Source organism: Salvelinus namaycush, chromosome 38 (genome assembly GCF_016432855.1).
Source record: "Salvelinus namaycush isolate Seneca chromosome 38, SaNama_1.0, whole genome shotgun sequence".
NCBI lineage: Eukaryota > Metazoa > Chordata > Actinopteri > Salmoniformes > Salmonidae > Salvelinus > Salvelinus namaycush.
The window spans coordinates 11,439,383-11,462,714 of NC_052344.1; the positions used below are offsets into that span (position 1 = coordinate 11,439,383).

The 23,332-nt window shown below is 41.3% G+C and overlaps 1 protein-coding gene across 3 annotated transcripts; it reads right to left on the minus strand.

The window, feature by feature from the left end:
• Window positions 1-3,925: 3,925 nt before the first annotated feature.
• Window positions 3,926-22,474, minus strand: LOC120032053 (patatin-like phospholipase domain-containing protein 2). 3 transcript variants are annotated; one of them, XM_038977988.1, is made up of 2 exons: window positions 21,629-22,276; window positions 3,926-4,123 (listed from the first exon to the last, which is right to left on the minus strand). In XM_038977988.1, the coding sequence occupies exons 1-2, from the start codon at window positions 21,813-21,815 to the stop codon at window positions 4,041-4,043; spliced, it is 270 nt and encodes an 89-aa protein (XP_038833916.1). In that variant the 5' UTR covers window positions 21,816-22,276; the 3' UTR covers window positions 3,926-4,040. The 3 variants fall into 3 exon arrangements, 1 of the variants encoding a protein (XP_038833916.1); XR_005473783.1 differs by lacking the exon at window positions 3,926-4,123 and adding an exon at window positions 12,580-14,816 and having other exon boundaries at window positions 21,629-22,474; XR_005473784.1 differs by lacking the exons at window positions 3,926-4,123; window positions 21,629-22,276 and adding exons at window positions 12,580-14,816; window positions 15,549-15,657.
• Between the last annotated feature and the right edge of the window lie 858 nt (window positions 22,475-23,332).

The following is a 23,332-nucleotide window of genomic DNA, read 5'->3' on the forward strand; positions in this document are numbered from 1 at the left end:
ATTTCAGCCCTGCCACAAAAAAGGACCAGCTGACATGTCAGTGATTCTCTCGTTAACACAGGTGTGAGTGTTGACGTGGACAAGGCTGGAGATCACTCTGTCATGCTGATTGAGTTCGAATAACAGACTGGAAGCTTCAAAAGGAGGGTGGTGCTTGGAATCACTGTTCTTCCTCTGTCAACCATCGTTACCTGGAAGGAAACATGTGCCGTTTGTGCTTTGCACAAAAAGGGTTTCACAGGCAAGAATAATGCTGCCAGTAAGATTGCACCTAAATCAACCATTTATCAGATCATCAAGGACTTCAAGGAGAGCGGTTAAATTGTTGTGAAGAAGACACAGGACTGAAGCATTGATTATGCAAGAATGGGCTGCCATCAGTCAGGACGTGGCCCAGAAGTTAATTAACTGCATGCCAGGGTGGATTGCAGAGGTCTTGAAAAAGAAGGGTCAACACTGCAAATATTGACTCTTTGCATCAACTTCATGTTCTTGTCAATAAAAGCCTTTGACACTTATGAAATGCTTGTAATTATACTTCAGTATTCCATAGTAACATCTGACAAAAATATCTAAAGACACTGAAGCAGCAAACTTTGTGGAAATTAATATTTGTGTCATTCTCAAAACTTTTGGTCACGACTGTATTTTGAAAGATGAGACGTTGAGGATTATAATAAGTGCTGCTTTAATTGTCATACAAGCAAGCCAAAGAAGTCGAAATGTGCACTTCACAATTCTATATCATAAAACAAGTCAACTAGGCCAACGTTTATGATCTCTATTTATTTATTTATTTATATTTCACCTTTAATTAACCAGGTAGGCTAGTTGAGAACAAGTTCTCATTTGCAACTGCGACCTGGCCAAGATAAAGCATAGCAATTCGACACATACGACAACACAGAGTTACACATGGAACAAACAAAACATACAGTCAATAATACAGTAGAAAAAAGAAAGAAAAAAGTCTATAAACAGTGAGTGCAAATGAGGTAAGATAAGGGAGTTAAGGCAATAATTAGGCCATGGTGGCAAAGTAATTACAATATAGCAATTAAACACTGGAATGGTAGATGTGCAGAAGATGAATGTGAAAGTAGAGATACTGGGGTGCCGAGGAGCAAGATAAATAAATAAATACAGTATGGGGATGAGGTAGATATATGGGCTGTTTACAGATGGGCTATGTACAGGTGCAGTGATCTGTGAGCTACTCTGACAGCTGGTGCTTAAAGCTAGTGAGGGAGAAATGAGGCTTCAGTGATTTTTGCAGTTCGTCCCAGTCATTGGCAGCAGAGAACTGGAAGGAAAGGCGACCAAAGGGGGAATTGGCTTTGGGGGTGACCAGTGAGGTGTACCTGCTGGAGCGCGTGCTACGGGTGGGTGCTGCTATGGTGACCAGTGAGCTGAGATAACCTAGGTATTTGTAGTTGTCCACGTATTCTAAGTCAGAGCTGTCCAGAGTAGTGATGCTGGCCGGGCGGGCATGTGCAGGCAGTGATCGATTGAATAGCATGCATTTCGTTTTACTTACATTTAAGAGCAGTTGGAGGCCACGGAAGGAGAGTTGTATGGCATTGAAGCTCGTCTGGAGGTTAGTTAACACAGTGTCCAAAGAGGGGCCAGAAGTATACAGAATGGTGTCGTCTGCGTAGAGGTGGATCAGAGAATCACCAGCAGCAAGAGCGACATCATTGATGTATACAGAGAAGAGAGTTGGCCCGAGAATTGAACTCTGTTGCACTCCCATAGAGACTGCCAGAGGTCCGGACAACAGGCTCTCCGATTTGACACACTGAACTCTATCAGAGAAGTAGTTGGTAAACAAGGCGAGGCAATCATTTGAGAAACTAAGGCTGTCGAGTCTGCCAATAAGAATGTGGTGATTGACAGAGTCGAAAGCCTTGGCCAGGTTGATGAATACGGCTGCACAGTAATGTCTCTTATCGATGGCGGTTATGATGTCGTTTAGGACCTTGAGCGTGGCTGAGGTGCACCCATGACCAGCTCTGAAACCGGATTGCATAGCGGAGAAGGTACGGTGGGATTCGAAATGGTCGGTAATCTGTTTGTTAACTTGGCTTTCGAAGACCTTAGAAAGGCAGGGCAGGATGGATATAGGTCTGTAGCAGTTTGCGTCTAGAGTGTCTCCCCCTTTGAAGAGGGTGATGACCGCAGCAGCTTTCCAATCTTTGGTAATCTCAGACGATACGAAAGAGAGGTTGAACAGGCTAGTAATAGGGGTTGCAACAATTTAGGCAGATAATTTTAGAAAGAGAGGGTCCAGATTGTCTAGCCCGGCTGATTTGTAGGGGTCCAGATTTTGCAGCTCTTTCAGAACATCAGCTATCTGGATTTGGGTGAAGGAGAAATGGTGGGGGCTTTGGCGGGTTGCTGTGGAGGGTGCCGGGCAGTTGACCGGGGTAGGGGTAGCCAGGTGGAAAGCATGGCCAGCCGTAGCGAATTGCTTTTTGAAATTCTCAATTATAGTGGATTTATCGGTGGTAACAGTGTTTCCTAGCCTCAGAGCAGTGGGCAGCTGGGAGGAGGTGCTCTTATTCTCCATGGACTTTACAGTGTCCCAGAACTTTTTTGAGTTAGTACTACAGGATGCAAATTTCTGTTTGAAAAAGCTAGCCTTAGCTTTCTTAACTGCCTGTGTATATTTGTTCCTAACTTCCCTGAAAAGTTGCATATCACGGGGGCTATTCGATGCTAATGCAGAACGCCACAGGATATTTTTGTGCTGGTCAAGGGCAGACAGGTCTGGAGTGAACCAAGGACTATATCTATTCCTAGTTCAACATTTTTTGAATGGGGCATGCTTATTTAAGATGGTGAGGAAGGCACTTTTAAAGAATAACCAGGCATCATCTACTGACGGGATGAGATCAATATCAATGTCTCTATGTTTGATGTACAGTTACAAGATGACATGGCATTATACTCTGTGTTATTCTGAACACAATGAGCCTGTGTTTGTCTACGGTGAAGAAAATTTGCCGCGGCACACGACTCATAATGCACTCATGACTCCTATCCATGCGCACCAGAATGATTGTTTCCCTGAATTGCATTGGGAAAGAATAACACTGTAATATTGTATTTTATACCTTAGCTAGTCATGTTGGCAATAGAACAGTTTTCAAATCATGCCCACCTGACCCAGATTGCGATTTATAATGGACCGTTTTTGGATTGTGTAAACATCAACAGTAATTGTGTGCTGGTGGGGATGCAGGGTTGTGTTCCAAACAAAACAACTACAAGTGTGCTTTCTCTAGTTCCTCGATGACACAGCTAGGAGCTCAAAAAAGCACCTCAGAGTTTAAGACTGTTTGAGTCATGAAAGCGCTTTGAAATGACTTAAATGTGCACACTTTGGAGAGCTGTGTGGTTACTTGGATACACCAGTTAGTCTTCTCACTCAAACCCTTGTCATGTTTTCGTCTTACGTTGCGTCTACACCACATTTTCCAGGAATATTCTTATCATGCCACTGAATGTATACAGAGTATAACATTTCATCATCAAGAAATGCGGCGTAAAGTACAGTAAATGTAAAATGCACATAAAATCAACAGTTTGGACAAAGATAAGTGTTTCCAATGACATTAGTGTGCATTGTGTGATTTTAACCAATTATGAGTAGGTATTGCCTACTAATTGGTTATCTTCCTCTATCTTTTTTACTACAAAACATAGAAACGTGCAATTTTCATGTTGATGTTGGGGTGATGCAGGAGATAATGCAGCTGATTTTTTTTTTAAATGTCTCTTTTAAACACTGTACAGGAAATATGTATTTTTTGCATTTGTACGATTATTTTTGATGTGATATGAAAGTAGAAGGCTTTATGATTTTAGACCCTTATCGCAATTGAGATTGTTGGGGGTGGTGCTGGAGATGATAGATATGAAGTAGACGTTGTTTCATTTATTTCCCTTTAACACAGTTGCAGCCAACAGTACTTCTCAGTTTCAACAATTTTCTGCCGTCCATCCGTTTCACACGGTTATTGGAAGACGCTACATGGCTAATTAGAACAGGCCTCTCTCTTCCGTAAACAAGTCGTAACATGGAAATAGAGCCGTGTGGGGGTAAGAAGGAAGTGGTGGTCTGGAAGGGAGATACAAAAAGGGAAACATTAGGAACACATTAACATAAATGTGCATGAAATGATAAAGTAGTGCAAGGTGACTAAAGGAAATGGACATATAGCATCGATAAACTTAGAAGGCTGCCAGGACTAAACATAACTAGAACAGAGCATTAGCATAATCATTAGCATAAACTGAGGGGCATAGATATATTACATGATTAACACTTACATCTACAAGACTATATAATAACATAAAGGCACTTACATCATCATATCATGCACGTGTAACGGATGTGAAATGGCTAGCTAGTTAGCGGGTACGCGCTAATAGCATTTCAATCGGTTACGTCACTTGCTCTGAGACCTGAAGTAGGGTTTCCCCTTGCTCTGCAAGGGCCGCGGCTTTTGTGGAGCGATGGGTAACGACGCTTCGTGGGTGTCAGTTGTTGATGTGTGCAGAGGGTCCCTGGTTCGCGCCCGTGTCGGGGCGAGGGGACGGTTTAAAGTTATACTGTTACATTGATGCTGTTGACCCGGATCACTGGTTGCTGCGGAAAAGGAGGAGGTTGAAAGGGGGGTGAGTGTAACGGATGTGAAATGGCTAGCTAGTTAGCGGGTACGCGCTAATAGCATTTCAATCGGTTACGTCACTTGCTCTGAGACCTGAAGTAGGGTTTCCCCTTGCTCTGCAAGGGCCGCGGCTTTTGTGGAGCGATGGGTAACGACGCTTCGTGGGTGTCAGTTGTTGATGTGTGCAGAGGGTCCCTGGTTCGCGCCCGTGTCGGGGCGAGGGGACGGTTTAAAGTTATACTGTTACATTGATGCTGTTGACCCGGATCACTGGTTGCTGCGGAAAAGGAGGAGGTTGAAAGGGGGGTGAGTGTAACGGATGTGAAATGGCTAGCTAGTTAGCGGGTACGCGCTAATAGCATTTCAATCGGTTACGTCACTTGCTCTGAGACCTGAAGTAGGGTTTCCCCTTGCTCTGCAAGGGCCGTGGCTTTTGTGGAGCGATGGGTAACGACGCTTCGTGGGTGTCAGTTGTTGATGTGTGCAGAGGGTCCCTGGTTCGCGCCCGTGTCAGGGCGAGGGGACGGTTTAAAGTTATACTGTTACACACGTAGGATTGATGTGCTGCTGATATGGGGAAACAGGAGGGACAAGAGGAGAGGTGATTAGGGAGTGGGAACAGGTATAGAGGGAAAGGGAGTGAACATTTTGACAGTTGGAGTCCTGTAAGGGTGCACCCCGCATTTAACCCAACCCCTCAACAACTACTCATTTACATTTTAGTCATTTAACAGACACTCTTATCCATAGTGATTAGGGTTAAATGCCTTGCCTTGCTACAGACAGATTTTCCACCTAGTCGTCTCAGGGATTCAAACCAGTGACCTTTCAGTTACTGGCCCAACGCTCTTAACCGCTAGGCTATGGCTAGAAACATTAAATTAGAAAAATATTGTGATATGACATTTTGGCTATATCACCCTGCACACAACTTACCTCTTTAATAATAATAATAATAATAATAATGCTTGGGTTTTATATAGCATTCATCATGGAACCAAATATGATCTTATTAGACTCTATATTGTAAGCTTTGTACATCTTGTCCCCAGTGCAAGCTCAAAACATGATGTCCCTAAAGCCAGTATTAGACATGGTTATGGTAGACAGGCATTCATTTTGCGGGACATGATGTTGCCTGTCATTACTTCATAAGCCTCGATCACATGAAGCCAATTCTAGTGTAGCCAACTGTTGGACTATCTTGAAATTCCTATTTTATTTGAGTGTGGTCAGTGCCACTGGGCTCTGTTCTGAGACTTGGTTTCCAGAAAGACATCAGAACTACTGAGAGACATGATTGTTAATTGTAATGTGTTGGATGCATTGATTCTGTGGGGCTTGCTGGTTCTATGGGATTTAATGTGATGTGTCATTTCCTCTGGAGCTTATATGCACAATGATGGGTAACCAGGCTGTCTAGTATCTGATCTCTACTTCCCAGAAACAGTGTTTGTTTCCTTGTAAGAGAGTGGTCATGGAAGCCAACTAGATCATTTGGGTTGTGAGGTTGGCATAGCTGTGAAATTTACATTTACATTTACATTTAAGTCATTTAGCAGACGCTCTTATCCAGAGCGACTTACAAATTGAAATCTCTTGTCCTAGGCTACTGTAGGGCAAGTCTCTGTCACAGACAGTAGGAGATGCTAAAAGCTGACACGTTGCACATTGAGAAAGACAAGATTTGGAAAGAGATATACAGTTTGGTAACATAGCATGGTTTGGTTTAGGCTGTGAATATTTCCCTCATTGGTGTCATATTCCATTTTAACTAACATCTAACCATTTATCTTTTCCTCTTGATTACAACTACCCATTACCCTTTCCTCTTGATTCTCTTTACCTCCTCTCCCCCTCCCTCCTCTCATCATCTCTACCCTCTCCCCCCCCCCTCCCAGGTACCAGTCTCCTTCAGGAGGTGGTGTATCTGGTGAGTCAGGGGGCGGACCCAGATGAGATTGGTCTGATGAACATCGATGAGCAGCTTCCTGTTCTGTAGTACCCTCAGCCTGGGCTAGACATCATACAGGTAGGCCTACAGTACTGAGTATTACTACTGTTCTGGAGTACCCTCAGCCTGGGCTAGACATCATACAGGTAGGCCTACTGTACTGAGTATTACTGCTGTTCTGTAGTACCCTCAGTCTGGCATAGACATCATACAGGTAGGCCTACAGTACTGAGTATTACTACTGTTCTGTAGTACCCTCAGCCTGGGCTAGACATCATACAGGTAGGCCTACAGTACTGAGTATTACTGCTGTTCTGTAGTACCCTCAGTCTGGCCTAGACATCATACAGGTAGGCCTACAGTACTGAGTATTACTACTGTTCTGTAGTACCCTCAGCCTGGGCTAGACATCATACAGGTAGGCCTACAGTACTGAGTATTACTACTGTTCTGTAGTACCCTCAGTCTGGCCTAGACATCATACAGGTAGGCCTACAGTACTGAGTATTACTACTGTTCTGTAGTACCCTCAGTCTGGCCTAGACATCATACAGGTAGGCCTACAGTACTGAGTATTACTACTGTTCTGTAGTACCCTCAGCCTGGGCTAGACATCATACAGGTAGACCTACAGTACCGAGTATTACTACTGTTCTGTAGTATCCTCAGTCTGGACTAGACATCACACAGGTAGGCCTGCAGTACTGAGTATTACTACTGTTCTGTAGTACCCTCAGTCTGGACTAGACATCATACAGGTAGGCCCACAGTACCGAGTATTACTACTGTTCTGTAGTATCCTCAGTCTGGACTAGACATCACACAGGTAGGCCCACAGTACCGAGTATTACTACTGTTCTGTAGTATCCTCAGTCTGGACTAGACATCACACAGGTAGGCCTACAGTACTGAGTATTACTACTTCCTGTTCCTGAATTTTTTTCTTGCCTCTATTGTCACTCCAATGCTGTAGAGCTGATTCAGCCAACTAATAACAAAAATAAGAAATGTTTTTTTTTACAGCATTGCTTCATCTGGTTTTTACCTGGTATTGCATGTAGTAATAAGTACTTTGTAGCTTGCTATGCTACTTTTTTCAAAGAAAATAAAAAACCTTAATAGCAGACTAGAATAAACAACAATCATCCCATTTTCCCAAGGGAGCAAAGACAGCAAGATCTTTGTTGTATCATACAATATGTGTAATGTATTACCAGTAAAAAACATTAGTTAATTATATTAGACATAGGCCAGCTGGCTATTCAGAACATTGCATAATTAGGTTGATATACAGTACCAGTCAAAAGTTTGAACCTACCTACTCATTCAATGTTTTTTCTTTATTTTACCATTTTCTACATTATATAATAACAGTGAAGACATCAACACTATGAAATAACATATATGGAACCATGTAGTAACCAAAAAAGTGTTAAATAAATCAAAATATATTTAATATTTGAGATTCTTCAAAGTAGCCACCATTTGCCTTGATGACAGGTTTGCACACTCTTGGCATTCTCTCAACCAGCTTCATGAGGAACACTTTTCCAACAGTCTTGAAGGAGTTCCCACATATGCTAAGCACTTGATGGCTGATTTTCCTTCACTCTGCAGTCCAACTCATCCCAAACCATCTCAATTGGATTGAGGTTGGGTGATTGTGGAGGCCAGGTCATCTGATGCAGCACTCATCACTCTCATTCTTGGTCAAATAGCCCTTACTCAGCATGGAGGAGTGTTGGGTCATTGTCGTGTTGAAAAACAAATTATAGTCCCACTAAGCGCGAACCAGATGGGATGACGTATCAATGCAGAATGCTGTGGTAGCCATTCTGGTTAAGTGTGCCTTGAATTCTAAATAAATCACAACAACTACTCATTTACATTTTAGTCATTTAACAGACGCTCTTATCCATAGTGATTAGGGTTAAATGCCTTGCTCAAGGCTACAGCCAGATTTTCCACCTAGTCGTCTCAGGGATTCAAACCAGTGACCGTTCAGTTACTGGCCCAACACTCTTAACCGCTAGGCTACGGTTAGAAACATTAAATTAGAAAAATATTGTGATATGACATTTTGGCTATATCACCCTACACACAACTCATCTCTCTAATAATAATAATAATAATAATGCTTGGGTTTTATATAGCGTTTTTTTAAAATGATCTTATTAGACTATATTGTAAGGTTAGTACTGGCACTAAAACTGCACTCAATGAGCTGTATACGGCCATAAGCAAACAGGAAAACGCTCATCCAGAGGCGGTGCTCCTGGTGGCCGGGGACTTTAATGCAGGGAAGCTTAAATCAGTTTTACCTCATTTCTATCAGCATGGTAAATGTGCAACCAGAAGGAAAAAAATTGTAGACCACCTTTACTCCACACACAGACGCGTACGAAGCTCTCCCTCACCCTCCACTTGGCAAGTCTGACCATTCTATCCTCCTGATTCCTGCTTACAAGCAAAAATTAAAGCAGGATGCACTAGTGACTCGGTCTAAAAAAAAGTGTTCAGATGAAGCAGATGATAAACTACAGGACTGTTTTGCTAGCACAGACTGGAACATGTTCCGGGATTCTTCCGATGGCATTGAGGAGTACACCACATCTGTCACTGGCTTTATCAATAAGTGCATCGAGGACATCGTCCCCGCAGTGACTGTACGTACATACCCCAACCAGAAGCCATGGATTACAGGCAACATTCGTACTGAGCTAAAGGGTAGAGCTGCTGCTTTCAAGGATCGGCAGCTTTCAAGGAATCTATAAGAATTCCTGCTATGCCCTCCGACGAACCATCAAACAGGCAAAGCATCAATACAGGACTAAGATTGAATCGTACTACACCGGCTCCGATGCTCGTCGGATGTGGCAGGGCCTGCAAACTATTACAGACTACAAAGGGAAGCACAGCTGAGAGCTGCCCAGTGACAAGAGCCTACCAGACAAGCTAAATAACGTCTATGCTCGCTTCGAGGCAAGTAACACTGAAACAAGCATGAGCGCATCAGCTGTTCCAGATGACTGTGTGATCACGCTCTCCGCAGCCAATGTGAGTAAGACCTTTAAACAGATCAGCATTCACAAGGCCGCTGGGCCAGACGGATTACCAGGACGTGTACTATGAGCATGCGCAGACCAACTGGCAAGTGCTTCACTGACATTTTCAACCTCCCCCTGTCTGAGTCCCGTAATACCAACATGTTTCAAGCAGACCACTATAGTCCTTGTGCCCAAAAACACTAAGCTAACCTGCCTAAATGATTACCGACCCGTAGCACTCACGTCTGTAGTCATGAAGTGCTTTGAAATGCTGGTCATGGCTCACATCAACACCATTATCCAAGAAACCCTAGACCCACTCCAATTTGCATACCGCACCAACAGATCCACAGATGATGCAGGTTCTAGTGCACTCCACACTGCACTTTCACACCTGGACAAAAGGAACACCTATGTGAGAATGCTATTCATTGACTACAGTCGTCGTCGTCGTCCCCCCGGAACGCTGCTGCTACTTTATGTTATATCTATGCATAGTCACTTTAACAACTCTACCTACATGTACATATTACCTCAATTACCTCGACACCGGTGGCCCCGCGTATTGACTCTGTACCGGTACCCCCTGTATATAGCCCCACTATTGTTATTTACTGCTGCTCTTTAATCATTTGTTCTTAAAACTGCATTGTTGGTTAAGGGCTTGTAAGTAAGCATGTTACTGTTGCATTCGGCGAATGTGACAAATAAAATTTGATTTGATTTATTTAGGCTGCAATTTCTTATGCTGGTAACTCTAATGAACTTGTCCTCTGCAGCAGAGGTAACTCTGGGTCTTCCCTTCCTGTGGCGGTCCTCATGAGAGCCAGTTTCAGCATAGCACTTGAAGCTTTTTGCAACTGCACCCGAAGAAACTGACCTTCATGTCTTAAAGTAATGATGGACTGTCGTTTCTCTTTGTTTATTTGAGCTGTTCTTGCCATAATAAGAACTTGGTCTTTTACCAAATAGGGCTGTCTTCTGTATACCACCCCTACCTTGTCACAACACAACTGATTGGCTCAAATGCATTAAGAGGGAAAGAAATTCCACAAATGAACTTTTAACACGGCACATTTGTTAATTGATATGCATTCGAGATGAGTACCTCATGAAGCGTGTTGAGAGAATGCCAAGAGTGTGCAAAGCTGTCATCAAGGCAAAGGGTGGCTACTTTGAAGAATCTCAAATCTATATATTTATTTAACTAGGCAAGTCAGTTTAGAACAAATTCTTATTTACAATGACAGCCTACCCCAGCCAAACCTGGACAACACTGGGCCAATTGTGCACTGCCCAATCACAGCCGGATGTGATGCAGCCTAGTTTCAAACCAGGTAGTGCAGTGACACCTCTTGCACCAAGATGCAGTGTCTTAGACCACTGTGCCACTCAGGAGCCCAACTTGATTACATTTTTGGTTACTACATGATTCCATATGTGTTATTTCATAGTTTTGATGTCTTCGCTATTGTTCTACAATGTAGAAAATAGTAAAAATCAAGAAAAACCCTTGAATGAGTAAATGTGTCCAAACTTTTGACTGGTATTGTATGAGGGCTTATGTTGGTTTTTAGCAATGTTCATGTTGAAGGTCATGTCTTTGCCCTGTTTCAAGTCTGATAAAACGCACCCCTTTTCATTGAACCTCAACACCTTAATCCAGATGTCAAAATGTATGATATGTCTCCTTAAGTCCCCATAAGCAATGGCAAAAAATATTGTATTCTAACGTTCATAAAATATTTTGGTAATGTGCATTAAACAATTATTGTGTTTTATCCTGTGATTAAGTAGATACTCTCACAGGAACATATTTAAAGAGTACCCAATGCTTGGACTTATATCAAGTAAAATAATCACAAATATTAGATATGCAGGCAGCACTGCAGGCAAACACGAGAGATTAGAATGTCATGTGTAATCTGAAACCTACAGTAATCTTGCTCTGTAAACAACTTTGTTTAGTCAACATGTAATACAACAAGATAACCTATGTAAAACATACAGGGTCTGTAAAATGTATATAGGTTCAGAAATGTTGTGAAATAGCACAGTTACAAATAGAAATCAAACTGGATGGACATCAGAAATAGAGGAAGGACTAAGAACAAACAAAATAGAACTATTGTAAATAGATTGTGTCTGTAAAATGTGTATAATATGTATAAACTGAAAGTAGAAGCCTAAGTGTGACTTTTTATTAGTTTACTCCAATTGGGGGAGGTGTGGTAGAGTTTGCGGGGAATAATAAAGGTATATTCTTTAAAAAAGTGTGTATATATATGTACGTACAGTATACATGTATGTATGTATGTATGTATGTATGTATGTATGTATGTATGTATGTATGTATGTATGTATGTTTATGTATATATACATATATGGGTATGTATGTTTATGTACTGTATGTATGTATGTATGTATGTATGTATGTATGTATGTATGTATGTATGTATGTATGTATGTATGTATGTATATACATTTACCCCAAAAATATATGGGGGATTAGAAATGATGCAGACAATTACATTGATGGAAGCAACAATCTATCCCCAATATTAAAGCTGATCCACCCCTTAAATAAAAAATGTAATAAAAAAATACACCAATTTCTTTTAAATTAAAAATGTTATTAAAAATGTTTATAGACATCTTGCTGTTGTGCCAGATTGCATATCTCGGTTCTCCAGTCACATGGAGTAAGTACACTTTCCGAAACATGCTCACTAAATGCAGCAACCCTTTTTCTCTTCTCATACTTCGACTTTATACATCAAAACATCCCGAAGTCTTAAAGCCTAACCAGAGGAGGCTGGTGGGATGAGCTATAGGAGGATGGGCTCATTGTAATGGCTGGAATGGAATAAATGGAATGGTATCTAACAAATGGAAACCATATGTTTGACTCCATTCCATTAATTTCATTCCAGCCATTACAATGAGCCCATCCTCCTATAGCTCCTCCCACCAGTCTCCACTCAATCTAACTCCACTTACACTTAATCACAGTAAAACAATTATTTACACTCTATCAGTATATATGGCTAATTAAGCAGCCCATATATAGCGCAGCACTTGTAGACGAGCACAGGAAAGCAGCGCCAGAGATGAAAGGGGAAACTAGTGATCATCAAACCTGAGTTAATAGGTAGACCATCTTTGGTATGTGCAGCTCGCCTTGCTCCCTCTGACAGTCAAACAAACGGTGAGATTGAGAGTTTTGTCATGACTGAAACTTTTACAAGCTAATGTTACAGGCGGCTCCACTTTCTGCAGCAGTTGAGGGGAGGCGTGTGTGTGTGCTTTGCAGAAGACCAAAACTAACAAGAATTACCAGTCATTCACAACCAGGCCAGTGTCTCCTCCATGCACATCCAATTGGGTGATAACTAGCTTTTTTATCTGACTTAACTCCCATTGAGTTATTATGTATTGAGTTCCATGTGTTGATTGCCTCTGGTCACTAAAATATAGACACTCATTTTTCTCATTTTTTCTAAGAGGACAGGCCACATGATGTTGATGCAAGGGGCTAGCTGAGGTTTGAGTTTGCGTGTGTGTCTGTTGTCTCTCTGTCTGTGTACGCACGTCTGTTTGTGTGCATGTGCCTAGGAGTGTGTGGGTGCGTGTGTGAATGTGACCGAGCGACTGTGTGTATGTGACGGTGTCTGCTGATAAGTATTAACCCCTATAGCCCGGTGGATGTATATGTTTCACCATCTGTATTTCTACACCCGTTCATTTGTAACATGAGTGGCAATGGTGAAACAGCTTCCCCCTCTGTTCCTAATTGAATAGAAGGAAGGTCATTGTCTGGTTAAAGACTTCAGTCATGAGAACATCTTGTCCAAGAGAGCCTCTGGTTAATGACCAGTCATTAGAACATCTTGTCCAATAGATTCTCTGGTTAATGACCAGTCATTAGAACATCTTGTCCAATAGATTCTCTGGTTAATAACCAGTCATTAGAACATCTTGTCCAATAGATTCTCTGGTTAATGACCAGTCATTAGAACATCTTGTCCAATAGATTCTCTGGTTAATGACCAGTCATTAGAACATCTTGTCCAATAGATTCTCTGGTTAATGACCAGTCAATAGAACATCTTGTCCAATAGATTCTCTGGTTAATGACCAGTCAATAGAACATCTTGTCCAATAGATTCTCTGGTTAATGACCAGTCATTAGAACATCTTGTCCAATAGATTCTCTGGTTAATGACCAGTCAATAGAACATCTTGTCCAATAGATTCTCTGGTTAATGACCAGTCATTAGAACATCTTGTCCAATAGATTCTCTGGTTAATGACCAGTCAATAGAACATCTTGTCCAATAGATTCTCTGGTTAATGACCAGTCATTAGAACATCTTGTCCAATAGATTCTCTGGTTAATGACCAGTCATTAGAACATCTTGTCCAATAGATTCTCTGGTTAATGACCAGTCATTAGAACATCTTGTCCAATAGATTCTCTGGTTAATGACCAGTCATTAGAACATCTTGTCCAATAGATTCTCTGGTTAATGACCAGTCAATAGAACATCTTGTCCAATAGATTCTCTGGTTAATGACCAGTCAATAGAACATCTTGTCCAATAGATTCTCTGGTTAATGACCAGTCAATAGAACATCTTGTCCAATAGATTCTCTGGTTAATGACCAGTCATTAGAACATCTTGTCCAATAGATTCTCTGGTTAATGACCAGTCAATAGAACATCTTGTCCAATAGATTCTCTGGTTAATGACCAGTCAATAGAACATCTTGTCCAATAGATTCTCTGGTTAATGACCAGTCATTAGAACATCTTTATCTGATGTAGATAGCACAATTATTTTCATTCCGTCATTGAGATATATTATGATTAGTATTGCATGGATTCTACAGGCTGAGGAAACTTCCCTCTCTCTACTGTAGATCAAGTGGTGTTTGAGACAAATGTGTGTTGAAGTTTGTATGCTGCATGTGTACAACTTTTCCCGGCTAAAATCTTGAGTTGATGTTTTTAATGTTCTGTTCTCGGTATTCATCAAGTGTAGAAGAAGGGGGGCCATGCAACAAGTAGACTGGTGAGAGTGCTGCACCTGGGACCCAAACTCACCCATGATGTACCAGACGGCACTTCTTCCTCGGCTGAGAGAAAAAAAGTGTGTATTAGTATTGTATTTATTAGGGATCCCCATTAGTTCCTGCCAAGGCAGCAGCTACTCTTCCTGGGTCCATTAACACATTAAGGCACTTACATTACACATAAAACAAAAGATAAAACAGTAATATAACATAACATTCTTACACCACTATATATCTATAATACAAAATGTATAATACCACCATACAACAATATTACAGTGTGCGTGTACTAGTGTGTGTGCGTCAGTGGAGGCTACTGAGGGGAGGACGGCTCATTATATTGGCTGGAATGGAGCAAATGGAATGGCATCAAATACATGGAAACCATGTGTTTGATGTACAGTGCATTCGGAAAGTATTCAGACCCCTTGACTTTTTCCACATTTTGTTACATTACAGCCTTATTCTAAAATTTATTTAATATTTTTTTTCCTCATCAATCTACACACAATACCCCATAATGACAATTTAATTTAAAAAATAATAATTTCAGAATAAAGCTGTAACAACAAAATGTGGAAAAAGTCAAGGGGTCTGAATACATTCCGAATTCACTGTATTTGATATCATTCCACTGATTCCACTCCAGCCATTACCACGAGCCCCTCCCAAATTAAGGTGTCACCAACCTCCTGTGGTGTGCGTACGTGTGTGTATCGCTTCACAGTCCCTGCTGTTCCATAGATGTATTTTTATCTGTTTTTTAAAACTGATTCTACAGCGAGCATCAGTTACCTGTTGTGGAATAGAGTTGCATGTAGTCATGGCTCTATGTAGTACTGTGCGCCTCCTATAGTCTGTTCTGGACTTGGGGATTGTCAAGAGACCTCTGTTGGCATGTCTTGTGGGGTATGCAATGGTGTCCGAGCTGTGTGCTAGTAGTTTAAACAGACAGCTCTGTGCATTCAGCATGTCAACACTTCTTACAAAAACAAGTGGTGATGAAGTCAATTTCTCCTCCACTTTGAGCCATGAGAGATTGACATGCATATCATCAATGTTAGCCCTCCGTGTACATTTAAGGGCCAGCCGTGCTGCCCTGTTCTGAGCTAATTGTAATTTTCCTTCGTCCCTCTTTGTGGCACCTGACCACACGACTGAACAGTAGTCCAAGTGCGACAAAACTAGGCCCTGTAGGACCTGACTTGTTGATAGTGCTGTTAAGAAGGCAGAGCAGAGCTTTATTATGGACAGACTTCTCCCCATCTTAGCTACTGTTGTATCAATTTGTTTTGACCATGACAGTTTACAATCCAGGGTTACTCCAAGCAGTTTAGTCACCTCAACTTGCTCAATTTACACATGATTAATTACAATATTTAGTTATGGTTTAGGGTTTAATGAATTATTTGTCCTTTCCACCCATTCGGAAACTAACTGCAGTTCTTTGTTAAATGTTGCAGTCATTTCAGTCGCTGAAGTGTATATTGTTGAGTCATCCTTTTACTAATGCATGTCGTTAGTAAAGATTGAAAAAAAGTAAGGGGCTTAGACAGCTGCCCTAGGGAATTCCTTATTCTACCTGAATTATGCTGGAGAGAAAACCCTCTGTGTTTTGTTAGACAGGTAACTCTTTATCCACAATATCGTAGGGGGTGTAAAGGAGGCTTTACTATTCTTAGGTAGCAGAATGACTTTTGCTTCCTTCCAGGCCTGAGGGCACACTCTCTAGTAGGCTTAAATTCAAGATATGGCAAATAAGAGTGGCAGTATTGTCTGCTATTATCCTCAATAAATTTCCATCCAAGTTGTCAGACCCCGCTGGCTTGTCATTGTTTATAAGACAACAATCATTTGTATGTGTGAGTGAGTAAATGTACTCGTACACCCTTGGCAAGCTGGTAGGTCTGGTTGTACTTCCACATTCGTTCACCAGCTCCACAACGTCTGTGTCAGGGGCCTCTCTATGGAAGTCAACACTCATGAGGAAAGCCATCCTGGGCAGGAGTCTGGGGATCTGGGGTGGCAGGTAGCCTAGTGGTCAGAGCATTGGACTTGTAACCAAAAGGTTGGCTAATCAAATCCCTGAACTGACAAGGTAAAAAATATGTTGTTCTTCCCATGAACAAGACAGTTAACCCACTGTTTCTATGCTGTCATTGAAAATAAGAATTTGTTCTTTAACTGACTTGCCTAGTTAAATAAATAAAAATCTGCTCTATGTCCATGCATAGTCAACCAGGAAGATACTGGAATTAGCGGTAGGGAGATGGAAGAGAAAGTGATTAGAAGGCAGGACAGATGAAGAATAGAAGAGATGAAATTGGGAGGTGAAATTGGGGTGGCAGGTAACCTAGTGGTTAGAGCGTTGGACTAGTAACTGAAAGGTTGCAAGATCAAACTGACAAGGTAAAAATCTGTTCTGCCCCTGAACAAGGCAGTTAACCCACTTTGGGGGTTTTATTGAAAATAAGAATTTGTTCTTAACTGACTTGCCTAGTTAAATAAAGTATTTTTTTTAAATGCTGGGATGTGTAAGAGAATTTTTAAGTATAAAAAAAAACTGTACCGACTTCATACAATCTTTTCCATAGTTTTACACCTAGGCCTACTTATAAAAACATTCTGTGCTCTTGAAATGCTCAACTGCATATCTCTATGAAGAAGAGAGGTGGTAGGTGAAGTGTGTTGGTGACTTGTCTGAGATCCAACAGGTGGTTATTTATTATGACTACAGCGCCCTCACCTGGTGGGGTCTGAGGCTTGCATGCCATGCCCTCTTGTCACAATCACTCGTTTGTACCTCTCTACTGTACACCAGGATTAGCATTCTCTCTTGATCTCCTTCTTTATCGTCCTGTTGTACCTGCAATGATGCCGAACACGTCCCCTGCATCGTGCACCTAAAGCAAGGGCAGATCTAGGTAGGCTAGCCAGATAATAAGAACATGACCAAAAAAAAAACTATTGAACGCAACTACATGCACAGAACGATAACTTTAAAATTGCGTTAAACCAACTGTAAAATATGCAAACCATTCAGAAAGGCATTCGATCTGATACTGAGCTGTAGCTAATATTATCTGGCCATAGCCATTACGCTACCAACCTCACTGATACATTTGTAGTACAAGTTCTTCCAATACTGCAGTGGGATTATTGAGGACTGGAGTGCAAAGAGGGAATGGTACTGAAATGTCCATCCTAGCCATTAATAACATTTGTGTTTGATTCACTGAGGGACGTAGCTGCGGGAAGTAGGGATGCTACAGCACCACCCTGAAAAATAGGAGTGAAACATATCTTCTTCTACTACTTCTATAAACTGGCAAACAAACTGAAAGGGTGCACACTGCCACCTAGAGTGTGTTGTTTGAACAGGTTGGCGATTTACTGCCACCTGCAATTATGGAACGTTAACTTAAATATAATTAATTGGCTGATCCCTCCTAGTGACCTGGATGGAATTATGTAATCATTCCTTAACCCATAGGAAATCCCACCCAGTTGACTACTTCAAATGGTGAAAGTCCTCAATGGCGCTGGCCATGCTGAAACAGGCTTTTGGGCACTAGAGTCCTCTATCTATCTCTATGGAATGAACAGAGGCTGAATACCAAATCACCCCCTTCACCTCGCCCCTCGCCATTTGCACAAGTTTCCCAAAGCTGAGGGAGTGAATTATAGAGGGTGTACTGTAGGTAGGGGCTATAGAGCCCCTCCGGTGATTCATGGGTAACTGCATACTTCATGTAACTGTCAATAAAAGCCTTTGACACTTATGAAATGCTTGTAATTATACTTCAGTGTTCCATAATAACATCTGACAAAAATATCTAAAGACACTGAAGCAGCAAACTTTGTGAAAATGTATATTTGTGTCATTCTCAACTTTTGGTCACGACTGTACACTTGTCTGTATAATGAAAAACGTCACGATGTAAACGAGGCATAACATAAACCATGTGGCCTATACACCCCTTTCTGTGTTTGCACATTGAAGCAAAAAAAAGCTTATATTTGCATGTTGCTTATGAGTGCATTTCACACTACTTTTGGATTATAATTTGACTAAGGCTCTTATGAATGTCCTGCACAATATAATGTGTGTGTCATCATCGCAAATCAACTGCATTATACTTTAAAAAAACACTTCAACCAGTAAAATGTATCTTTGGCTAGCTTTTGCTACAGCCCATGTCAATGAGCGTTAGCATTTTAGCTAACGACTGCTGCATCCAAAATAGTTATTTTGCTAAAATCACAACAAAATATAATCTTAGTGACTGTTAAAGCAAGAATCAAAACATCATTGTAAGCGTATGAGACCGCAAAAAAAGTGATTTTGTTTAGAAGTAATATAAATGTAAATCTAGGCTATGTTGAATGGGCATCTCTTCGTGACGTCAGTGTGTCGTGTACTGGAAAAGGGTCTATAGTCTATGGTGGAAAGCGTATGAAAGCGTATGGCCTTTTCTGTAGCCTACAGGCTGGAGATTAAATGTATGACAATTTCACGAGCCAGACACTTTTTACATCATGCACATTTCTCCGACCAAATAGCCTAACCTAAATGGGGCCCAATCAAATAAAAAATGCACTTAAATGTGGCATGTTAACAAACATAATAGCATAAATACAGGACAGATCAAAGTAAAATGGACAATATGGAAACGGAAAATTAGGCTACTCACAACTGCTGTCCAGGAGTTTTACCCCTTGGGCTTAAATTGTCATGATAATCAATGCTTTCAAGTTTGTATCCGTACATTTTTTGATTATGATCATAATGAAAAATTAAATACTTCTCCATTTCCAGCTGTGTAAACACATTGATTCTCATTGCAAATAGGCTCAGGATAGCTGATATTCAGAGCTTAATAGCCAAATTGATTAGTCACAGGAATCAGGATTAATAAAGCCAATGCAACGGCCTGTTTTATAAATGGTGGGCCTACAATATGAATGGGCATTCACAACATTCCATTGTCGCCGACATGGTAGACTGCACCCCAGTAAGCATGGGCCGAAGCAGATGTCTTGTTTTGGTCCTTTTATGTGAGGTCCGGAACGCCTTGATTTCAACATCTACAAACCAGACCAAATTTGAACCAATCATAGACATCTATGTTTTGGTTCAGATTTGGTCCGGACCAGCCCAAACATTTGACTGGACCAAATCTGAACAAATCATAGACATCTATGTTTCACAAGTTTGAACAGCACAGCAGTGTACAGTACATTAGAGTACAGTAAATGGTAGTTCAGTACAGTACAACAGTACAAGTATAATGTACTGTATTGTACCCTACTTTACTCTATTGAACTCTACTCAAGACATCTTTTCAACTTTAATTCAGAACCGAAAATTAACCTAACTTCAACATCTGGGAAAATACATATTTTGGATGTGTACAAAACAGGAACACCTTCCTAATACTGCGGCAGGTAGGTAGGTAGTCTAGTGGTTGGAGAGTTGGACTAGTAACCGAAAGGTTGGAAGATCAAATCCTGAGCTGATCAAGGTAAAAATCTGTTGTTCTGCCCCTGAACAAGGCAGTTAACCCACTGTTCCTAAGCCACCATTAAAAATAAGAATTTGTTCTTAAAGAATGCAAGTGTTCTCCATAAAATTGCTGCAGAAAGATTTTACACAATTTTACATTTTGGAGAGGTTTTTGACGCCTGGGTATGGACAAAAGCACATACAGTCAGATTGGTATAACATATCAGGCATACTTTTTCCAGGCACATGTTGACAAGATGTTGGGGAATCACTGGAGGCCGACCAGCTGAGTATCTTTGAATAGTCACCTCAGTGTACAGCTCAATAAACAAACCAGGCATTTTGTTATATTTCAGTCTTCTGTGATATAGTGTATATAAAGTGTAATATTGGGATGTAATCTCAAAATGGAATACATTTCAACTCCATATCATACATGGTACAGGTGTATTCTTCAATTTAAGCCCATAACCATGTGTGATGTGTATACTCTTGTCTCAAAGTAGATTTGTTTAAGACTACCAGGAAACGCTCTGTGCGGACCCCTGTTGAAGCCCACCGTGGTAAAAGGTTCATGACCCCTATATTGTCTGTTCACTCTATAAGTCAAACCAATAAAAAATGTATTGGTCACAAACACGTGTTTAGCAGATGTTATTGCGGTTGTAGCGAAATGTCTCCCTCTATTACTCTTTCTTTCAATCTCTCACCCTCTTTAACGCTCTCATTTAAACATGATACAACTGGGACAGGTATGGACTGATTCCCAGAAACCTTGCAGGAGGCTACTCCTTCGTCTCTTGACTATAAGGTTATTTATTGGGTTCAAAATTAAGAGAGAGGGGAAAAAAGGCCAGGTGTCGCACAGACACTCCGCTAAGAACTACTTAATCGTGATTGTGTGTGTCCCTAGTCAGCGAGATCCATCAGAACCATTGGCACGCCTCTGATCCAGAGGACCAATAGGTCAATAGTCCTACAACTGACTCAGATGGCATTTATCAATGGTGTGACATGATCAACGAGTGGAAGGCTACCATATTTCTACACAGGCATGTATTTTGGCTCAAATTATACATCATTTGCAGTTTAGAACATGAGAAAAATGTAACCTATTTTAAAATTCTAAATTCAACCTATCTATTACATAGGAGCAACGTTTCCAGCATTGTTAAAGTAATTTCACCCCATGTCTCAAGACCACAAGTTATTATTCTTGAAAGTTAATTTGACTGCTAATCTGAAGTTGCCCTAAACACATGAAAGAGAGGACTACTCCTTGTGCGTAAAAGTCTCCATCCAGGCAATCCACTGATGACAGGGACCGGTGAAATCAAGGGCCAGTGTACAGTAGGGTACTGTAGCCTACCTATGGATGCCTGGCTGGCGAGCACCGAGGCGGAGAGGGAACCAGCTGAAGCCCCGTAGATCTTGGCGGCTCCTTTGATGAGGTAAGGCGCTTGTTCCAACAGGCAGCTGGCCACTCCGATGTGATAGATCCCCAGGAACCCGCAGCCGGCGAACGACAGAATCCATTCCTTCGTTAGGTCGAACATCCCGGGTGGACAGTCCTTGGCGAGGACCTAGACGGTTGGGTAAATGCGCTCGTTATGATCACTCCAAAATGTTAACTTTTTTATCAAGTTCCCTTCAGTGTTGGTTGAATGTCAACAGCTCCGAAAGATATTGGAATAGAGGACGGCTCAAACTAGCGTACACTAGCCAGTCTACTCCTTGTGCAATGTACGAAGAGACCGAGAGTCATCTATTGAGAATCGCCGGAGCGCTGAACTACCCGGTTCAAGAACAGGGCAGGTCTGGCCAATCTGCATAAGGAGGCAAGAGTCTTATTTTAGGTGGAGCCACGCCCCATTGGAAATAAATGAGAGATGCATTCGATTAATATCTATTATATCATAATCTGTATATTTGTTTAACCTGCCTGCTATTACTATGCCAACTCGAACCTTATTAACCGATTTGAGTAGCCTATATCGTCCACTGCGGTCAGGAGAGCCGAGATTCGCAATACGCAGTCAAGCCACCCGCGCTTCAGGCTCCTGAATTTGGTTCGCGAATACACAACACTTTACGGTATCGCCTATTTTCAGGTAGGAAAACCGAGGGGGAAAGATCAGGTCGCACCATTGTAGCAAATGAGAGGGCAGATAAGCGTGTGAACAACAGGCACAACTCCGATATAAAGTATTTTTTCGCAAAGTTGTCGGGATGTTACGTGCCCTATTTATAAAAGTATACTCGTAACAACCTAATCATAGCGAAACTCATATTCGATCAAACAAGTAGTGATGTTACGTTTGGTACAGGAGCTCCAAGGCATGCCTCGAAATCGTTACGAAGCTAACGCCTCGACCACACCTACAGTGCTGAGCGAAAAATGGGACACAGCATGTGTGCAACAAAAGTTCAACATTCACCTTCTGCTACCACTTCTGTCAAGCCAAAAAGACATACAGTTTGATGCATGCGTTCGACAAATCTGACGTATACAGAACGCAATGCATACACAGCTTCCATTGGAAATGAATGTACATATATGTAGCAGTGTGATGTCGTTCCCCTAGATTGTGCCCCAAGTGGCACACAAGGACCAGTTCAAATAGGCCAAGTCAAGAAGGGGTGTTTAATAATAATAATAATTCAGAGAGAGTTTTTTTATTTCATTACAGCTGCATAGCTAATGTTATTTTTGGGGGGATGCAAACACTTTTTCATATCTATATTGTAAATACACTTGATTGTAAACGTTTTGTATATTTTGGTTTGGTCCATGTGGGGTATCTGTGTTACCTACCCTTCTATTGTTCTCTCTTGCCTGACCTTCAATTAGCGAGGTATGTTGCCCTTGGCTCTGCTATTTTTCAATATAAAACTGTGTTAATGTTACACAATGTGCTGTTATGGTTGCATACGTTTTGTTAAATATTTATATTTTACATATTATATGTTCAAAAGTTTTAACGAGCTCGCTAGCTAGGGTACCTATTGTAACTTGTGGTTACTTGGGACAGTGTTTGAGTGAGTTTCCATGTGCTCGCGCAGGTGCCTGAGA

Excerpts from the sequence above, each read along its gene's own strand:
- LOC120032053 (XM_038977988.1), bottom strand. The coding sequence starts at position 21,815 with ATGTTCGACCTAACGAAGGAATGGATTCTGTCGTTCGCCGGCTGCGGG. Across the intron at positions 4,124-21,628 it reads CGCCAGCCAGGCATCCATAG|ACCACCACTTCCTTCTTACC; the intron begins GTAGGCTACAGT and ends TCTCCCTTCCAG.